The 19,640-nt window shown below is 50.3% G+C and overlaps 1 protein-coding gene across 2 annotated transcripts in view; it reads left to right on the top strand.

Annotated features, from left to right (window-relative positions):
* GALNT18 (polypeptide N-acetylgalactosaminyltransferase 18) overlaps window positions 1-19,640 on the top strand; it is a 340,291-nt gene that overhangs the window by 289,142 nt on the left and 31,509 nt on the right. For both annotated transcript variants that reach the window (XM_087855271.1, XM_045796495.2), the window contains 2 exons: window positions 2,608-2,745; window positions 8,089-8,184. In XM_087855271.1, coding sequence (XP_087711397.1) covers window positions 2,608-2,745; window positions 8,089-8,184 — 234 coding nt within the window. The remainder of the gene's footprint in view (window positions 1-2,607; window positions 2,746-8,088; window positions 8,185-19,640) is intronic.

Here is a 19,640-nt window from a genome sequence, read left to right as displayed (position 1 = left end):
AAGGAAGATATGTTTATTGTTTTTTTAATAATATGGGCCAACATGACCTTCTCTGAGAAAGTTTGCTTATTTCTCAATTTCTTTGTATTGTGTTCAGTTAGCCAGCATATAGACGTCATAAGTTTCTGTGATAGTGTTCAACAGTTCATTAGTTGTGTATAACAGTTTCTGCCCCCAATCTGAAAAGGGTTTGATGCAATTTACAGTAAACATGCGGTACAGACATGCTGAACCATTAAAACAGAAAGGCAAGTCAATTAATAAATAGGAAAAGAAGGGGCGCCTGGGTGGCGCAGTCATTAAGCGTCTGCCTTTGGCTCAGGGTGTGATCCCAGCGTTCTGGGATCGAGCCCCGCATCGGGCTCCCTGCTCCGCTAGAAGCCTGCTTCTTCCTCTCGCACTCCCCCTGCTTGTCTCTCTCTCACTGGCTGTCTCTCTCACTGGCTGTCTCTGTGTCAAATAAATAAATAAAATCTTTTAAAAAATAAATAAATAAATAAATAAACAAATAAATAGGAAGAGGAAAGGGGCACGATAACCGGAATATACACTGAGCAAAGCTCTGATCCTTGAGTCTCCTAGAAGTTAAAGACGAAATGGACCTCTGAGGGATAGTTCTCCCACCTTCCATTAGATCATAAGGAGAGAGACAAACTTTCCCTTGATCCTGAGTGTAGAAAGAAAGTTTTCCCATAGGAACCCCGAATTTAAGAAAACATGGAGGCTTTCCAGAGACAGGTCCTTCTAGTGGCTTCCCATAAAAGCTGAGACACAATGTTAGTTTGTTTTCATATAAAGGCAATTATACCGTGAAGGGGGAAGGCCTGGGTCCTGGCAAATAGCTTTATGATATAAGGCTAAGGTGCAGAGAACTTTAAAGGGCTAATACTTACCAGGTCCCTTGGGGTGAGGGTGGGGGAGTGAGTAGGTCACATGTATTGCCAGTTGCTCTGTTCAAGACTTTATAAATATTTTCTCGACCTGGTCTCATCCATATAGCTCAGGCTTAGTGGTAGGTCAGGGTCACAGAATCCAGCAGAGAGAGGCCAAGTAGCAGTTGCTGGGAGGGCTCTGGGCAGGAGCCGAGGAGCAGGCAAATCATCAAGATGTCCTCAGAAGGTAGGTCCTCGCTGACAGGGTACCGTAACGGTCCAAAACTTAAACCTTCGGGCGTAGCAGGTTCAAGTTTTTTCTGTTGCCTAAATTCTGGTAGGCAAAAATAAGTGTATTTCTTCTGTATCTGCACTTTGTTGTTACTCGAGCCCCCATGTCTAATACCAAACGCTTCGTTCCCATTCGGTGCACATACGTTCAGCGGCCATCTTTGTGACTTTTCTCAGACACTTCAAATGTAAACTCTGTCCATTTCAGTCCATTTCATGATCTTCCCAAGCCCGGGAACTTGACCCCAGAGTTGATGCTAGAACCCGGGGGTTCACACAGCCAGCACAGGAGCTGCGGTGTCAGTGAGAGAGTGTATCTCTCTGTCGTCCTGTCTCTCCACTCTGGGCTGGTGTCTCATTAGATAGCACAGACCTATTTGGTCCCTGGCTCCATGGTGTCACCCTCTGAGATGCCACTGAGTCCCCACCCGATCCCGAGCTGCAGAGACTCCTCACCGTCCTCAGCTGTGACATCAGCTCTTCCTCAGCTGGTCTGTGCCCAGTTCAATGGCTGGTGTGCAGGCCCGGAGACTCCCTGTTCTCCCCTCTGCTCTGGGACCACAAGAAACGTGGGGGCTTCTCCCTCTCACTAACTCAAGGACACATCCATGTCTCCATTACTACTCCTTGCCTGCTGTTCGGTGATAGCTCAGGGGCCACCTCTCTGATATCCCTGGCAAGTGACAGACACAGTACTCTCTACACTAAGACCCCCAAGCTGAGAGAGACTCTGCTGCTCCCACAAGAGCATGGGTCTTAGGAGGTGGAAGGGCAGGCTCATCCAGGAGCACAACACAGGTTAAAAGTGCGAACGCCAGACCCAGGTTGAGGGGGTTCAAATCTCAGCTCCACCTCCTATCAGCTGTAGGACTGCGGGCGAGAGGTCGCTGAACCCCTCTTTGTCTCAATTCGGCATCTGTAGAACAGTGCTACCCTATGGGTGTAAATGGACCCCAGCGCGTAAATGTAAGCACACGGGCGGTCTCAGGCAGAACAGAACCTCGCACTTCGCAAGTGCTCTACAGGCCTTTGCTGTGACAATGGTTAGGAATAATATTTGAATTAGTATCACTCCATCCTCAACTCTCCCCTTTCCCTCTCTCTCTCTCCCTGCACATCTCAGAACCTCTCGTCTCCTATCATGAGATGGGAAAAAACCTCACTCCAGCTGTGCACTTCGGTTTCTTTCACCTACATCTGGGCCACAGCTTTTTCTCTTTCACTTGTTTTCAATGGCTTTGGATGACAGTCCCCATCAGTGCTGCCCTCATGTTTCGGTGTCCACATGAGGACGGTCATGGGGTTACACCCATGCGGGGCAACGAATGAGCTAAGTCCCCACGTCCTCCCTTCACTAGACAGTGTCCAGGAACCCAGGCGGGGAGGTCTGGGGAGCAGCTGCGCCCGGCGGTGGTGGGAGCTCTGCATTTGCATACCTGTGCAGGACTCGGGGATCGACATCGGGGACATCACGGCGAGGAAGGCTCTGAGGAAACAGCTGCAGTGCAAGACTTTCCGGTGGTACCTGGTCAGCGTGTACCCAGAGATGAGGATGTACTCGGACATCATTGCCTACGGGGTGGTAAGGAGCGGCCCCCTGGGGCTTCATGCAGACACAGAAAGGAGGGCCAGATAGAGATCCGGGGTCGGGGGAAAGGACAGGAGCCTTCAACCTCATGCGGGACCTCTGGGGGACCAGCGGACAAGAGGCAGCCGCCCATGTGGGACCCCTGGTAGACCAGCAGACCAGATGCAGCTTTAGAGTCTTAAGCAATTTAGCTCCAGCGTCAAACCTGCATGTTCTACTTAATAAAACAAAAACCTGCAGTTAGGGTAGGCTTGCAAGGTAACATAACAAACACCTAAGGTTCCCCCAGCATGGGTGTCTGAGGTTCTAGAAACCAGCCTGCGTGCCTCCCCCGGCTAAGGGCTTCCGCTTTCCACTCACAACACAGCCTCCAGGAAAGGAGTTCTGGAACACAACCTTCTCTAGTTCACTGTATTTCGAGGAATGTTTTAGGACCACTATGGATTGGCACAGAGCAGTGGCCCCGATGGAAGGCAGAGCACAGGGTTTGGATCCAGACAGACCTGGTTCCAATCTTGACCAAGCCACTTGTCAGTCAAGTGTCTTAACATCTGTGGGCCTTGGTTTCTTCCTCTGTTAAATGGGGCAAAGTAATACTTTGTTCCTAGAGTAGAACAAAGTCTAAGATATATAAATATCTTATGTATCCTGACAATTTGTATGTTCTAAGGTTAAAGTGCTTTGAATATGATAAACTCTACCGTTCTCCCAGTGTTCTCAGGACCATTCAACTCTTAAAGTATTTTTAATGATACCTGATTGGTTTTTTGGTATCTCACCTGGTTTTTGCTTCCTGAACACATAGAGCTTTTCTGCTGACAGTTCTAAGCCCTCAAAACTACATAGGTTACCGACGCCGTGTTACAGATGGGAAAACAGATAGGCAAAGTGACCTTCCCATGTTCACATAGGTCAACAGCAGAGAAACTGAGTCTAAGGCATCAGCTTCTGATATCACTCTGCTTCTTCCCTTTGGAGAGTCTCCCCTCAGACCTTTTTGATATCCCAGGATGAAACTCAAAGGAAAACCTGCTGCCTCTTCCTTAGATAACCTGTGGTCAGAACCGAGTTCAAGGCTTGCCTCACCAGAGCATCTGCCTGGGAGAGGAAGAAGAATGCTAGCTGAGGACTGGCCTCCATGTTCTCTGTGGGCCTCCCAACTCTGACATCCTAGGATTCTACAGGACACAGAGGCAGGATCCCAGGAATCTCCCCACCCCCTATCAGACCTCTGTTGTCTAGCAGGCCAACCTGTAGGAAGAAGTCATATCATCCCACAAGAGTTTCCATGGCACGGTTGACACGTCCTGAGGAAATCACTCAGTGGCCCCTTCCCTCTCTACTTCTCAGGCTGGTGTAATTTGGGTGCCAGAAAGCTTCTTAGCCGGTGCCACCTAGCTATTACCCGAAGCTCCATATCCTGTTGTCCCCATGGGAACACACTGGACTGTGAAGTGCCCATCAGCCCCATGTCCCCCCCACTCTGGGGCCTTTCTAAGGACACAGATGTTCCTGGTGCCCCCACACTCTGCCCACAGCAAGTTGTGTATGACCCTTGGCCATGGTGGGACCCAATCCAGAAAGGATGCTTATGCTGCTGTGGCTCTGGAGAAACTCTTGGCCCCAAACCCCCTGTGAGCCAGGGCCAGCTTCTGGATTCGTGTTCTGACCAAGCCGTCAGCTGTAATTGAACAGTATGAGCCACGGTGGGAAAGAAACAGTGGAGGGGAGTGTGTGTGTGTGGCCATTGCAGTTCTGGGTCTTGGCCAAAGGCATCCTTGCCTTCCAAGCAAAAGGGTCTCCTCTTAAAGACATGTACAACAGGTTTGCCATGTAACCCTCTCACCGCCATAAGCAGAACCTTTAGCGGACCCAACAGTAAGTGGCAGATACAGGGCTGTGGTGTGGATCTGTCTGAGTCCATAGTTCGAGCTGTTCTTACTCTGATTGGCGGAAAAGTCACTCTCTCATCATCCCAAAGGACTGAGCAGTGCTAGCCATCCCTGGGGCTGGCGGAGGTCTCTGACCCCCCGTATGTCCATCTGTCAGCCGCTGCTCGGGGCCCAGCCAGCCTCCCCTCCCTTCTGGCTCCTCCACAGGCTGGGCTCTGACAGAGCAGAGCCACGCTCTCTTGTCAAGGAGCATAATGAACTCTTAATGGGGGCAAAAGGGTGAAGCTGGGCAAAGCAGGACACAGCCGCAAGAGCAAGAGGATTTGCTGAGGCTGAATCATTGTTCCTGGTGATTATTTTTATTCTGAAATACAGCGACCAGATGTCTTCTCAGGGGTAGAGTTTCTTTTTACATTTTCCATTCCAACTGATGACAAACTACATTGCTCAGGTCAAATAACCTCCTGGGACTTTCAGTGAGGCCAGAGTCAAGTCTATAACCTAACCCATTAATCCACTAACAGGTCCCATTAATGACTTCTGTGGGCCCCATTGTGTGGGCATGGGTCTCCCTTGGATCACTGAGCCCCACGTCCAAGAGGCAGGGTCTTTGGATGAATCCCAGCTCTTGTGCTGAAAGCAGAGATGGAGCAACATCTAGAAACAGACCTGCCGGCTTCTGGAATGTTAGCTTTGCCAATGACTCTCTGTGCAATCTTGACAATTTACAAAACCTTAAAAGCTATAGTCATACCATCTCATGGGGCATTTTGCATAGTCTCAGGATTGTCGCCATTTGCATGATGGGAAGAACTTGCCACTCCTCCATTTGCCAACATCATTCATTTGGGAATGCCATTCATTTGTTCGTTGTCTTCATTCATTCATTCATTCCACATATATTCTTCTGTGTGCCAGGGCTGGCCGGTGTCAGAGCCGATGAGAAAGCTTCAGACCTAGCCTGGTCAGATGGGGGAGACAGGCACGTGAGGAAGGGACAGGACACAGCATGCTAAGCACAGCAGTAGGAGAAGTGGAGGTGCTGGTGAAGCACAGGGCTGTGGCCTGACACCCAGGCCTGGGTCAGGAGAGACTTCCAGAGTGACAGAGAAGCTGAGGAGAAGGATGATTTAGCCAGACAAAGGGAAGGCGTAAGTAGAGGTGACATGGGGAAGTGTCCGTGCCCCGGGAGTGGCATCACAGACAGGGAGGTGAGGCAGACCTTCCTGCTACGCCACAGTTCCTCATCCTTCAAAGAGAGAATGTCGCCGACCTGGCTGGGTTCCTCTGAGGCTGAGGAGAGGTGACACGTGGCACGTGCTTACCATGGTAGCTGGTGCATGGATGCAGCCATAACAGCTAGTTGCCCTGGGTGGCGGTCAGCAAGGTCATAGCAGTAACAGGAGTAGCTAACAGTTATTGCGCAGTTGCCATTTGCCAGGCCCTGTGCTCCCTGCTTGTGGATATGGTTGCTCTTACCCCTCCTAACAGTCCTACAAGGGAGGCACTGGTATTATCCCTACTTGAGAGAGAAGAAAACAGGCAAGAAGGAGAAGTGTTCTCTGTCTAAGACCACACAGCTGGAGCCAGGATTCCATCCCAGCCTGTCTGTCCCGACAGCATCAACACACCACCTGCTTCCCAGGGGAGGGATGACGCAGAGCTGGGGGGACTTTATCAAAAGGCACCACCCTCCTCCTCACCCAGAGGATGCTTTGAGAGCCTAGCAGAAAGCCAAGTCTGACATCAGGGCGCTCTGGACCTTTCTCTCTGCGACAGCAGTTAGCAGGTCTCACTAATGGATTATGGTTCTCGGCTTCAGATGTGACACCCACCTCTCTGTGGGCTGCAGGAAAAGTCCAGGGTGTGTTGACACGGGCTCCCTCACAAAGGCAAGCCACGTGGTTGTTTTTTAAAAGAGGATCTGCTGCATAGATGTTTGTCTGCCGAGGGAGCTGGCACATGTTTATAATTCTTCAGGACCCCCAAACCACAAGTCTGGGCTTGAGATGCCTTCACCCGGTAGAGGAGAGGAAGCTCAAGAGAAAAGAATTTGATTTTGTTCCTTGCCCGTGTCAAGAACAGGGTAGGCCTAGAGCACAACTGTGCCTCTGGTCGTTCCGTTCCGCACCCCTTCACTGGGTTCACTGCATTCCCGCCGCAAGTCATCAAGACCACGGAAGCTTGGCCACTGTCAGTCTCTGGCTTCCTTGGATAGATGACCCACCTGTGGTCCTTGGCCCTGGTCTTCCCTGAATTCCAGTATCCATTTCCTATTCTAAACAGAGTGCTTCACTGCTAACAAGAGCTGTGTAAGCTAGCTCAAGTTAAGGTGGGGAGCGATGCCACAAAGTCGCTTATGGGGACAGGAACCGAAGTACAGCGGGGCATGGGCACTAGAGCTGGAAGCCACTGAAGCCATAGCAGGACGCAGTGTCTCTCATTCTGTCTCATGCTTTATCTCTTCCTTGGCCACAACTGGATTTCTCTGCTTACACCTGGCCCAACAGATCCCCCAGACTCCATCTAAATGGCCTCACAATTCTGTGGCCACCACCCACGAACCACCGACTCTCTCACTGAGATTCTAGCATGGAATAAGAGGGTGATGAGATGGTTCCATTCCAGAAAGAGAAGGATGGAGGAGAGAGAAAGAAAGAGAATTATTAACTCATTCTAAATTGCCTGTTGGTGCCCACAGTGGTCTACTTAGCTGAGGCTGGTGAACAGGGCCATGGGGACTGTAAGCTGTCCTTTCCAGGGGCTGGGAGTGGGCTTATGCCAGAAAGAGACATTGAATATTGGCATTCTTACCTGACATGGTAAGGCATTGGTTCTGTTGTTTGCTGTGTGCCTGTAGGAGAGGGTAAGACATACCTCTCTCTTCTCGTACTCCCTTGGCCCCCTCTTCTCTTATTCACCTGCCAGAACTCCCACTCTGGAGAATCTTCATCATCTGGACACCACTGGGGCCAGGCCAGCCACTGCTGGATCTGCAGGGGGCAGAGAGGACCTGGTCCCAGAGGACATCTCAGGCCTGAAAGCAGCTAACATGTTGCCCACTTCCCCCAACCTTCCAGAGCAAAGACTTCTACCCGGGGACTATTGAAAGTCCTGGTGCCACCCCTGTGGCAATGGAGGGTGTGCAACACTAGCACCATCTTCTGTGTGTGCACACGTGTGTATCTTTGATTCCCACCTAGACTGTCTCAACGTATAGTTTAACAACATGAGAATGCTCCTCCTTCGCAGGAGGCTGGGTTTCCCTTAGCACCGTTTTGCAAGGCAAAAGCTGGTGCTTGTTGCTTTCCGGAGTATTCAAGGGGCCTCAGGTTGATAACGGAAATGGAGCCTGTCTCAGTGGAATGCTGGCTTCCCCTGATTTAATGCATTTGTTCCTCTGCTCCTTTCTCTTTGGTGTGGCCACCCCTCCTCTGGTGTTCAGCTGCAGAACTCTCTGAAGACCGATTTGTGTCTCGATCAGGGTCCAGACACAGAGAACGTTCCCATCGTGTACATCTGCCACGGGATGACACCCCAGGTGAGTTCCCTGAGCGAGCCCCCTGCTGGGGGTGTGCTCATGTATGTCCGGCACAGGGGAAGGATGGTTAAACTCATGTCAGGAGTATGCTTGTGAGGAAAAGGGGAGAGTCGTACCTGGCTTGCCTAGAAGGAGGCTGGGATAAGAGATGCTGGGGTGCCTCGATCTTCGGGGGGGGGGGAGGAAGCAAGGAAGGTGATCAATTTCTAAAGAGGAACACCTGCCTTCTTTGGAGAGACTATGGGTAAATTGCCGTCTTGGTTCTGGCAGCCATGCCCTTCCCTAACAGGAGGGAACCCAAGGGTCCTCTAAGCTCTCTGACATCTCAGAATCCCTTCGGAGTGCCATTTCATGGCCTTCTGGGCTCTGTCCTTTAGTAGATCACAGCTGCAGCCAAAATTTATAGCCACGAGAGCTTTTCTAGCTCGTGTGACCTTCTCCTGGTGGAGAATGAGGGGAAGCTACCAGGAAAATAAGTTATCCTAGGAAAAATTAGCCAGTCGCAGCCTAAGCTTCAGATGTCCAAAGAGGGTGCTGAGACAGAGACAAGAGAAATGGCCTATTCAACAAAGTACAAAGGACAACCATTGCCCGTGGACGCCATAGACTGACCTGTTCTGATTTGACAACATTTTCAGAGTTTACTTATCTTACCTCCAGTAGTGCAAATGATTTTTTTTAAAGATAGTATAGAAGATATGTACATTTGTGCAATTATGCATCCATGTTTAAAAGAGTCATTCCCCACCTCAACGTACAACCGAAGGCAATCATGATGTGTGTCATCGGCGAACTGTGCTGGCACTTCTCGGCGATTGTCTGCTGTGATCTCTGCCAGCTCATCGTTTCTGTGGGCCCAGCTGCTGTGCCGTCACTGACTGGTCAGTCGTAGGTCAGCAGATCACACTATCCCCACACCACACAGTACAGCAACTCTTCTTCATCCTTACAATGCTGTGATATTTCTCATGGATGACTATTTTTATGTAAACTTTTTATTGACATCTAACATAGGTACAGACAGTAGACAAATTATAAGTGTACAGATTAGTGAGCTTTCAGAGCAAACACACCCACAGAACCAGCATCCGGATCAAGAAAAAGAGCATTATTGCCTGATTCTGAATTTCACATAAACAGGATTATAGGGTATATGCTTTCTCGGGCTGGCTTCTTTCTTTCGTTGTTACATTTATAAAGTACCTCTGTCCTGCTATGTGTAGTTGTAATTTTTATTACTGTGTAATATTCCATTTTATGAATATACCATATTGCTATATATTTACGGCTGATGGACACCTGAGAGTATTATGAATACTCCTGCTATGACCATCCTTGCTCGTGTCTTTCAGTGCACGTATATACTCATTGCTTGCGGATTTATACCTAGGAGTTGACTCGCTAGTCATAGGGTTGCGCTATGTTTACTTGGAGCAGACACCGTCTGTATTAGTCTTCTGGGGCTGCCGTAACGTAACGCCACAGGAATTCATTTTCTCCCAGTTCTGGTACCTGAAAAGTTCAAGATCAAAGTGCTGGCTGATCTGGTTGCTGGTGAGGCTCTTTCTGGGTTGTAGATGGTTACCTTCTCTCTGTGTCCTCACACAGCAGGGAGAGAGAGAATGAGCAAGCTCTCTGGTGTCTCTTCTTGAAGGGACACTAATCCCATTGGATCAGGTCTCTAGCCTTATGACCATACTCAGCCTGTCCATACTGTAAAAGATGAGAAAGCTTGTTCTGAAGAGAACCCTGAGTGTAGCTGAACCACAATTTGATTAAGAGATCGTGGTGGGCCTCATGGACACAATCAGTCTTAGCCGCAAAAGCCACTCATCGAGATGGGCTTGTACCGGCAGAGACACTGGCAGCCTGAATGAAAGACAGAGCAGGACAGAATGAAGGCAGGCTGGTGGACTTCTTGGCTTCCACAAGGCCAGACCATAGAGCTGTTCAGCTGTGATTATGCCCACTTCCTCAAGAAAAGGGAAGACTGATGCTGAAGGCCAATCAGAGATCATCAGCGCTGCCAGTGCCCCCACAGCCCCAGGGGCAAGGCTGTCTCCTCAAGGCGTGGGCCTGCTTCTCTGGTCTCAGTGGGCCAGGATGGCCCTGCTCAGTGCCTCGGGAGTGGGACCAAAGCAGGGAGCGGCTTGGGCAGTGCCACCCCAGAGGGCCAAAGGGGCAGGTAACTCCACAGAGCCACAGGGGTGATGCTGCCACCCCAGGGGGCCTGGAGGGCAGAGCATCAGGACAAAAAGGGTTATTCTCAATCCTTGACTTCAAATGGGATTAGCCTCGCTGGGTTTTGGACTTGTCTGGGACCCATCACTCCCTTCCTTCCAACTCCCCCCTTGTGGAGTGCACTTGTCTAGCCTATATCCGTCCCACCATCAAATTTTGGAAGCACGTAACTTATCTGACTTCACAGGCTTCGGCTGCAGAGAAATTTTGTCTCAGGATAAATCACAGCTTGAGCCTCATGCACGTCTGATTTAGATGATACTTAGATGATATTTGAACTTTAGCCTTTAGAGCTAATGCTGGAATGACTTAAGACTTTGGGGGCTGTTGGGATGAAATGAATATATTTTGCATGGGAGAGGGAATGCTATGGACTGAATTGTGTCACCCCAAAATTCATATGTTGAAGCACTAATCCTGACTGTATTTGGAGTAAGGAAGCAATTAAGGTCAAATAAGGTTATAAAGGTGGAGCCATGATCTGATAGAATTAGTGTCCTTACAATAAGAGACACAGAGAGCTCAGTGTGTGTGTCTCTCTCTCTCCGTGCCATGTGACAACACAGCAAGAAGTCAGCCATTAGGAGGCTAGGAAAAGAGCTCTCACTAGAAACCAAATGTACCAGCACCTAGATCTTGGACTTCCCAGCCTCCAAAACTGTACAAAAATGACTTCCTGTTGTTTAAGCCACCCAGCCGGTGACATTTTGTCATGGCAGCCCAGGTCAACCAATATACAGTGAAACAGTTTCCCAAATTAATTACATCAATTTTTACTCCCACCAACCCTATGTTAGAGTTCTAGCTGCTCCACTTCCTTGCCAACCTTTAGTATTCTCTGTAAATCTGTATTATTTCTAATTTATAGACATCGTGGCAGGTGTATAGTAGTATCACACTGCTGCTTTAACTTGCATTTCCCCGATTATTAATGCAGTTGGGCACCTGAGTTTTCAGTTCAGAAAATCCCCATGTTGTTCTTGAGTATGGGCCGGGATGGCCAGGTCACAAGTAGTTTGGTCTTTTTGTAAATTCCCTGCCTGCTTGTTAATACTTACAGCCCAGGAGACAGTGAATGAACTTGCTTTTAACAAATGTATGTGGAAATCTGCAGGGTTGTTGCTTATCTGGACCCCTGGACGAATGTTGAGTGTTTCCTCTGTGGGATGGTGGATGTCAGTGTGGGCAAAGACTGCCAGTCTCCCAGCTGCTGATGATTCAGTATGGGCCCTTCTGTGCTGTGGTTGAGAGCATGGATTCTGGAATCAGATTGTCTGCCCCCAAATATCAGTTTTGACAGTCTAGTTGTCAAGTTTTTAAATGGGCAAGGTTTTAAATGTGGGTGTATTTTATTTTCTGTAAAATACAGATTAATGATGGTATGGTACATAAAGGTTATCGTAAATATTTAATACATGTCAAATATCTAAAATAGTGCCTGGCATAGAGTAAGTGCTCAGTGAGTGTTAGCTAATAATATCGCTATAGAACTATACTATTATTACTGCTCACTAAGCCTCGCTCAGTATATATGCCCTCAAGATTCTAGCTCCAGCCCACAGTGGAATGACTTTCCTTGACCTCACACGCCATGTGCCGTGGATTCCTGCCCTGGTCAAAGCCTACCCAAAGACTCATAGAGCATCACTGAGTTTCTGTGGCCCCAAAAAAATGCAAGAGTAGGGAAAAGAGGTGGGGATGGGGGGTTTCAGGAAGCCTGAGTTCTAGGCCTGATCTTGCCACAGTGTTGCAATGTCACCTTAACCTCCCCGGGCCTTTATTCGTTTTCCTCTTTTATTGAGAATGATTTTACACCAGAGTACGCATCTAAAGCATACAGTTCAATGAATTTCCACATTTGTAGACAACTGTGTGGCACCGTCCGGACTGAGCCCATCGTCCCCCTGGGCTTCCTCGTTCCTCCTCTTGGTCAATATCTCTACTCAGAGGTGAGGAAGATTCTGGGCCCTAGCACCACTGACCCGTCCCATCTGGGCCTGTCTTCTCTGCAAATGAGGGAGCCGGGCTGGCCAGCACCGGGCCCAGCTCTGCCAGCTCTGTCTACTTACCTCCAGCCCTTCCTTTCTGCAGTTCGGTTGGCCTGGGAAGCTGTGAGTCTGTGCTGTGCTCGCCAAGAAGGCCGGCAGCCGCCTTCCCTTGGTGCTTTATGCCTCAGCTTCTTGATGCAGGTCTGCAGCACGTCTTCAAGACTCGGGTCCCCCTCCCCGCTCCTCAAAGCCACGGTTGTCATGTGGCTGGGCTGTGCAGGGAACATGGGGGCCCACGGACCCTCTCCCACCAGGCCCGCAGCTGGGGTGCACGGCTGTTAGTGCCCAGAGGTAAGGAGGCTGGAGACCGACCTCAGATCAAACACATTTCCCAGAATGGGGCAGTGGAGGGACGCTGCTGTGGCAGGAATTTGTTGAGTCTGGCCTGCCCAGTGAGCCGGAGAGGATGGGGTCCTCCTGGAGATGGGCTGTGTGTCCTTGGTGGGGTTCATCCATCCACCAGAGGTAGACGCAGGTGCAGGGGATAAGCAGTGGGTGATAAGGCAGAGCTTCTGACGGGCAAGGCTCCCCACAGGTACCTGCTAGCCCCGAAGAACTGCCCCGGCTCACGGAGGGGAGGAGAAAAGGAGCACAGGGAGCTCCCCACAGGTACCTGCTAGCCCCGAAGAACTCCCCCGGCTCACGGAGGGGAGGAGAAAAGGAGCACAGGGAGCTCCCCACAGGTACCTGCTAGCCCCGAAGAACTCCCCCGGCTCACGGAGGGGAGGAGAAAAGGAGCACAGGGAGCTCCCCACAGGTACCTGCTAGCCCCGAAGAACTGCCCCGGCTCACGGAGGGGAGGAGAAAAGGAGCACAGGGAGCTCCCCACAGGTACCTGCTAGCCCCGAAGAACTGCCCGGCTCACGGAGGGGAGGAGAAAAGGAGCACAGGGAGCTCCCCCCAGGTACCTGCTAGCCCCGAAGAACTGCCCCGGCTCACGGAGGGGAGGAGAAAAGGAGCACAGGGAGCTCCCCACAGGTACCTGCTAGCCCCGAAGAACTCCCCCGGCTCACGGGGGGGAGGAGAAAAGGAGCACAGGGAGCTCCCCACAGGTACCTGCTAGCCCCGAAGAACTCCCCCGGCTCACGGGGGGGAGGAGAAAAGGAGCACAGGGAGCTCCCCACAGGTACCTGCTAGCCCCGAAGAACTGCCCGGCTCACGGAGGGGAGGAGAAAAGGAGCACAGGGAGCGCCCCCCAGGTACCTGCTAGCCCCGAAGAACTGCCCCGGCTCACGGAGGGGAGGAGAAAAGGAGCACAGGGAGCGCCCCCCAGGTACCTGCTAGCCCCGAAGAACTGCCCCGGCTCACGGAGGGGAGGAGAAAAGGAGCACAGGGATATCACCTTAGGATACCTCATAAGGGGACGATGGACAAATACAGGCCCTGAGAATTCTCTGAATCTCCTAAACTTGGTACAAATCGGACACTCAATATGTATTTCCAAGGACATTTTTCCCCTGACTGACAGCTCTCAGCAAAATCTCTCTTGTTCATGACCACAGAGGCCAAGGAGAGACCAGGGAGGTTCACATATGCACAGATGGGACTGCCACGTGCAGTTGTGAAGGTGGTGCACTGCACAACTCCAGGGGAGGGATGTGGCACCTCCTATCGTTGTCTGGGGAGTAGAGATCAGCCCAGGTGACAGTCTTTCTGACCTCTGCTATGAAACCTCACACATTCTTCCCTAAGCATCACATGCGATAGGAAGCTTGAAAATGTTGAAAGGCAGACTGCCTAGGTTCAAATCCCAGCCAAACCACTTACTAATCAGGTTCTTTGAGTAGATGTCAAAATTTTCTTGTGCAATTTCCTCACCTGTATGATAGTAGTCCCTTCCTTACAAGGTTGTTATAAGAATTTTAAAAATCAATCCCCATAAAGCATTGAAACGACAAGACTGGACATGGTCACCGCTTCCCAGATATTGGCTATTATTTTACCAAATTGGTAAAGAGACCCGAGACCATGCCCTTGAGAATGAGAATTGTTTAGTCTGGAAAGGAGCAGATTTAAGAGGGACATGAAAACTTCTAAAATTATAAAGACACAGATTTTTGCCTGAGTATAAGGAAACTCCTCCCAGTCTTTGGCTCGGGTGATACCGTGACCTATCCGTCATCGGAGGCATCCAGGTCAAGTTTGGTGAGCTCCAGAGGCGTTATGAAAGGTTCCTATATCATGTAGATGCTTAAGCTAAGAAATCCCTAAGGGCCCTCCCACCCTGGAATTCTATGACTTTTTAATTCGTTACATTTTTTTTTTCTTCTCAAATCAGTGAGAGTCTACCCTGTAACAGAGAGTGTTCTTGGCCCTGGGAAACAAACATGAACCAGACAAAAGTCGTTTCTGTCATTAAGTTCCCATTCTAATGCTGGAGGCAGACTATTCTCTATTTTTTAATTCTCAAGTCTTCACCATAGCCGGGACTTGAACCCTTCTCTCTCCTGAGGATTACGTGTGTAATTCTCCAGAGTTGAGCTGCGTGCCTTGGATTTCAGCCAACCACAGCCAAGGACAGTGAAGGGGGAAAAGGTCAAGAAGGCAGGACAGCAAGATGGCCCAGTTTATCCTGCTGGCCTTGAGCGTCACTTCCCTTCCTTGTTTCCTTCTTTCAAATTTCTCAGTTTACCCAGTTGGGGTTTTAAGACCAGAAAGAATCTGTATCAATCCGATAATAAACAACCCTCAAAACTCATTGCCATTAACCAAGAAGGTTATTTTGTCAATTCAAAACGTAAAGCGTGATTCTTAAACAAGTTAAAATGAACATGTGACAAAAACTTAGTCGATTCATTCATAAGGGAACTAGTAAGAAGGTTAAGCAGGTACTGAGAGCATTCGAGGAGCTCAGGATCTGCAGGCATTTTCTAGAGAGCAATGGTAGAATAAGATTGCTAGATTAGATTCCAAAGTGGTTAATGCCCTATAGGGAAATAAAATCACAGCCTTTAGTGTGATCCTTACTACCCAGGCAGAAATCTGAAGTTAGCATTTAACTTCCTAGTGTCTGGGCATTAATCAAAAGGTAAATAGCAGGGGGAAAAAAAAAAGTAAATAGCAAAGTCAAACACAAGCACATTCTCTTGGAAAATTCCATACTCTTGGGTGGGCTTGTTAGCCAGTGGCCCAGGATGATAGTGAAAAGGGTAGACCGCTTCCTGTCCCATTTTGCCTTATTTCCAGGTGTGAGGTGTTTCTCTTCCTCTGTTCACAAAGTTGGCTACAGGTGAAGGAACTCTCCAGGCCATTAGCGAGTCAGAGCCTCTTACAGATTCACAGTCTGACCCCGGGGACTTGCCCCCGTACTATTTCCCAAGGCAGCCACCACGGAAGACCACAAACTGGGTGTCGTCTTCAAGCAGCAGAAATACATTGTCTCACAGTTCTGGAAGCTAGAAGTCCAAGACCCAGGAGGCAGCAGGGCTGTGCCCCCTCTGAAGCACGAGGACAGGATCTGTATCAGACCTCTCTGCTAGCTTCTGGTAGCTGTGGGCTGCCAAGAATGGTAGTTGGGAGGCGCAAGTCTCCCTTCCTGTGGCGTTCTCCCTGCATGCACGCCTCTGTTCCTTGTCACAAGGATGCCAGCCATGCCCGATTAGCAGCCCCCCTCCAGTGTGACCTCACCCCCACTTAACGAATTACGTCTGCAGTGACTGTTTCCAGAGAAGGTCGCATTCTGAGGTCCTGGGGGGGGAGGGTCAGGACTCCAACATATGGATCTCTGAAGTACACGCTTCCACCGACAGCACCCCAAGGGCAAAGAGTGTGACTGGAAATCTGAATGTCACACTCAGATGAAAAGTGCCTCACATCCCTTCCTCTCACGTTTGATTCGCCAGAGCCAATCACACGGCCCCGGCAGCTCGCCCCCAAGGATGTGGGAAGTGAGGGTTTTCTGCATGCCTGGGAGGCCCGTCTCTGCCACAGAAACCTAGATATTTGCTAGGTCCATTCCACCTCCAACAAATAAGAAAACAAGAAAATGGCATCCGGGGATGGAAGCTGGCTGGCCTGAGGGTGCCGGTATTTTGGCTTCTGGTTTCTCCTCCAGTTTCATTCATTCGTTCTTCAAACATATGACAGGTGGTCTTTTGAGGAAGACCCCACAGTTTGGAAAGTTTTATTTCCCTTAAGAAACAAACTCGGTTTGTTGATAGGTCTAGTGATAGGAATGCTATGCTATCATAGGGCAACTGATAGTGGGGCCCAATGGGGTCCAAAGACACTGTGGGCTGGAAAGAGCCTGGTTTCACAACCGTGTTTAAAACCTTTGAGAGATTCTGCTTACGTGTTGTTTAAAAAGTTGACTCTGATACAGTTGTGATATTCTCAGCTGGCAGACAGGGCCCTGGGTAGGAGAAAGCATAGTATAACTAATCAAATTAGTGAGGTGAAGCTGCTGGGAAGCACGCTAATTGGTTAATGAGTAAACGTAACCATTTTATTTAAATTAGCAGCAAATTTCAAGCTATCCTCAAAATAACTGAGAATATTAGCCCTCATTAGTGTAACAGCCTGGAAAATCTCTTCTGCTGGGAAAAATACAATGGGGTCTCCCCACAGACTATTTATTTATTCGATCAATCACTCCTTCACTCATTCATTCATTTGCTCATTCAAGAAACATGCACTGAGTATTACTTTATGCCAAGAATTGGGAGAGGCAAAGGCAGCTTTGCGCAAGCCCCGGACCTGGAGGAGTCCCAGTCTGGAGAGGGAGCGAGGCACTTAGGTGATGACAGTTCATATGATGCCACCTCCTGCCCCAACCACCTTGTCAGGAGCCCAGCGGGATGGGTAGTGCAAGGCAGGCTCTGGGGGCTTCTCCCATGCCCCCTGCCTGTATCTTCTAGACTCCAGAAGGCACAGGAGTAATAGTCCATTTCCTCTGGGAGGGTAAGTTCATGACCGTAGAAGAAAGAAGACGCAAGGATCTTTAATTCCCTCTAAAGTTTTGGAAATACTTCAGCCACCATGTCGTGCTGTAGGAAGTGCATTTTGACTCGAAATAGGAAGATTAGAGCTGCGTTGAAAGAAGTATTCTCTTCTTACACAGAGACGAATGCCGCATTAGATCAGGTAGTATGCGTAATAAAAGTAAGAAAAATACGGAATTACAGATGGACTTTGGTGCCTTTTTTTTGGAATGGTTTGGAATTTCTTCTTCGTGTTTTAAAGTTCTCACTCGGCTGTACGTACATACGCACGTGCCATCCCCACCTGGGGCTGTAACGGAGCCGTGTCTCCTTCCTGGCCGGCATTGCTTCTAGTGGCCATGCATGGGGCATTGGAGGACTCTCGTGGATTGTGCACGAACCCCCAGATCTTTCGAGCAACATCTCAGAGACAATTAGAAAGGTTTACTCTGTGGGCCAAGAATTTAGGTCACTGGCCACTTCCCTGTGACCTGTGGGGGGTCTCTCCACCTCTCCAGGCTTTTACTTATAACACATCGGAATGCCTGGCACTGAGTGGCTGTAAGGTTTGGAAAAACTTCCTTGAGTTTACTTCTTGGCTCTGATGTGATGACATTGGGCCCCGCAGGCCTTCTCGTGTGTGGTTGGAGTGCCCAGCGCCAGCCGGCAAGCGTTGGTACGGTGCCCTCAGGGGGCTACGGTCTGAGGGGAGCCTCAACCAGTCTCGAAACCTCGGCTGACACCTCCATCTGCATGGTTCGGGGCCCGGGCCGTAGAGGGTTGTCTGCCCGTCTTTGTTGGGCTCTGAGCGGTGGCATCTCCTATTCCGCGGCCCTCATTCCCACAGGAGACAGAGTAAGTGTGCGTCTGGCTGCATTGCCAGCAGGGCTCTAATGGCCTACCCATGCCACGCCTAACGATGGCAGGTGTTACAAAGTTACGCCGACGGCAGCCTCTCCAAGTATGAAAAAGTGTGACACTGGAGGCTGGGATGAGGAGGGTTGACCATCTGCAGTCATTCCCCCTCCCCCGCCCCCTGCCACTGACCCAGGACCCCCAGGGCCGGAATGGCTCCATTCATCTTTGGGCCCTGGAAGCATCCATGGAGAGCAGGTGCCTAATGTGTCCTGCCTGCATCCCAGGGCTCAGGAGCTCACTGCTCTCTGTGTCTGCTCATCAGTGAGGAGTGAAGGCGTTGTCTTCAACCCAGCCTGCAATCTCTTTCTTCCACAGAGCCCTACGAAAGGACAGGAACTAGCCTGTCCTGGGCCCTGTGGCGGCTACTTGCCTGGTCAGTAAAATGGATTGGAGGTTTAAATGCAACAACACACCCGAACGTGCCCGGCACCAAGCCTGGCCCAGGATCTGGCCCAGGAACGTGGGTGTCCTGTTCTAATTAGGGCAGCCTCTCGTTTTTGAGAGCTTGCTAGTCTGCCTGGAGATAATAATATCGACAACGGCGTACGTTCCTTGTTTAGTGCTCCTCTGCATCTCTGTAAATGCTCTGTGCGCGTGATCTCGGCGACTGCTCTCAGCAGCCCTGGGACGGGGTTTCTCTTGCTACCCCATCCGTGCGCGTGATCTCGGCGACTGCTCTCAGCAGCCCTGGGATGGGGGTTCTCTTGCTACCCCATTTGTACAGGGGAGTTGACTGGGCCTCGGGGCACTTATGTAACTTGTTCAAGGTCACAGAATTACCAGCGGTGGCCCCTGGTGGCCCCGCCGCCAGCCCATGCTCGGAGCCATGACTTAGGACTGCCTCCCTAGTTTTGTCAGATCTGTGGCCTCTGCTCTCAGGAAGCTCTCTGGACAAGCCAGCCCAGATGAAGGCCCGCCCCTCGGAGGTGTTCAGAGTGTGCTTGCTGGAGGAAGAAAGCCTGCCGTGGCCGTAGAGGGAAGGGAAGATTTACCCCACCACCGGGTGTGCTCTTCTCCTTAGGATCTGAAGGAAAACAGAGGCTGATCTGCCGTTTCCTCCCTGAAGGGACTATGGCAGTTTCCTGAGACTAGGCGGAAGGGAATTTGAAAATACTACCCGGCTGGCACTGCCCTTCCCCGTCCACCCAGGGCTCTGACCCAGAACACAGGTGGGTCAGCTCTCTTTTGACCCATGAGGACTCCTTACATGTGCCTCTGGCCTTTAGGGTTCACCCTGTCCCCCCGAGGAACTAGGGCAACCATCTCCCCATCGGAAGACATCTAGTCTCAACACGCCAGGAGCAAAGCCTCAGATCCAAAGGCCCCCACT

The sequence above is a fragment of the Ursus americanus genome, chromosome 24 (genome assembly GCF_024610735.1).
Source record: "Ursus americanus isolate L20-20 chromosome 24, mUrsAme1.1.p, whole genome shotgun sequence".
Classification (NCBI taxonomy): domain Eukaryota; kingdom Metazoa; phylum Chordata; class Mammalia; order Carnivora; family Ursidae; genus Ursus; species Ursus americanus.
Note: the sequence above shows the minus strand (reverse complement) of the source record. Positions and strands in the feature narration are given on the sequence as shown.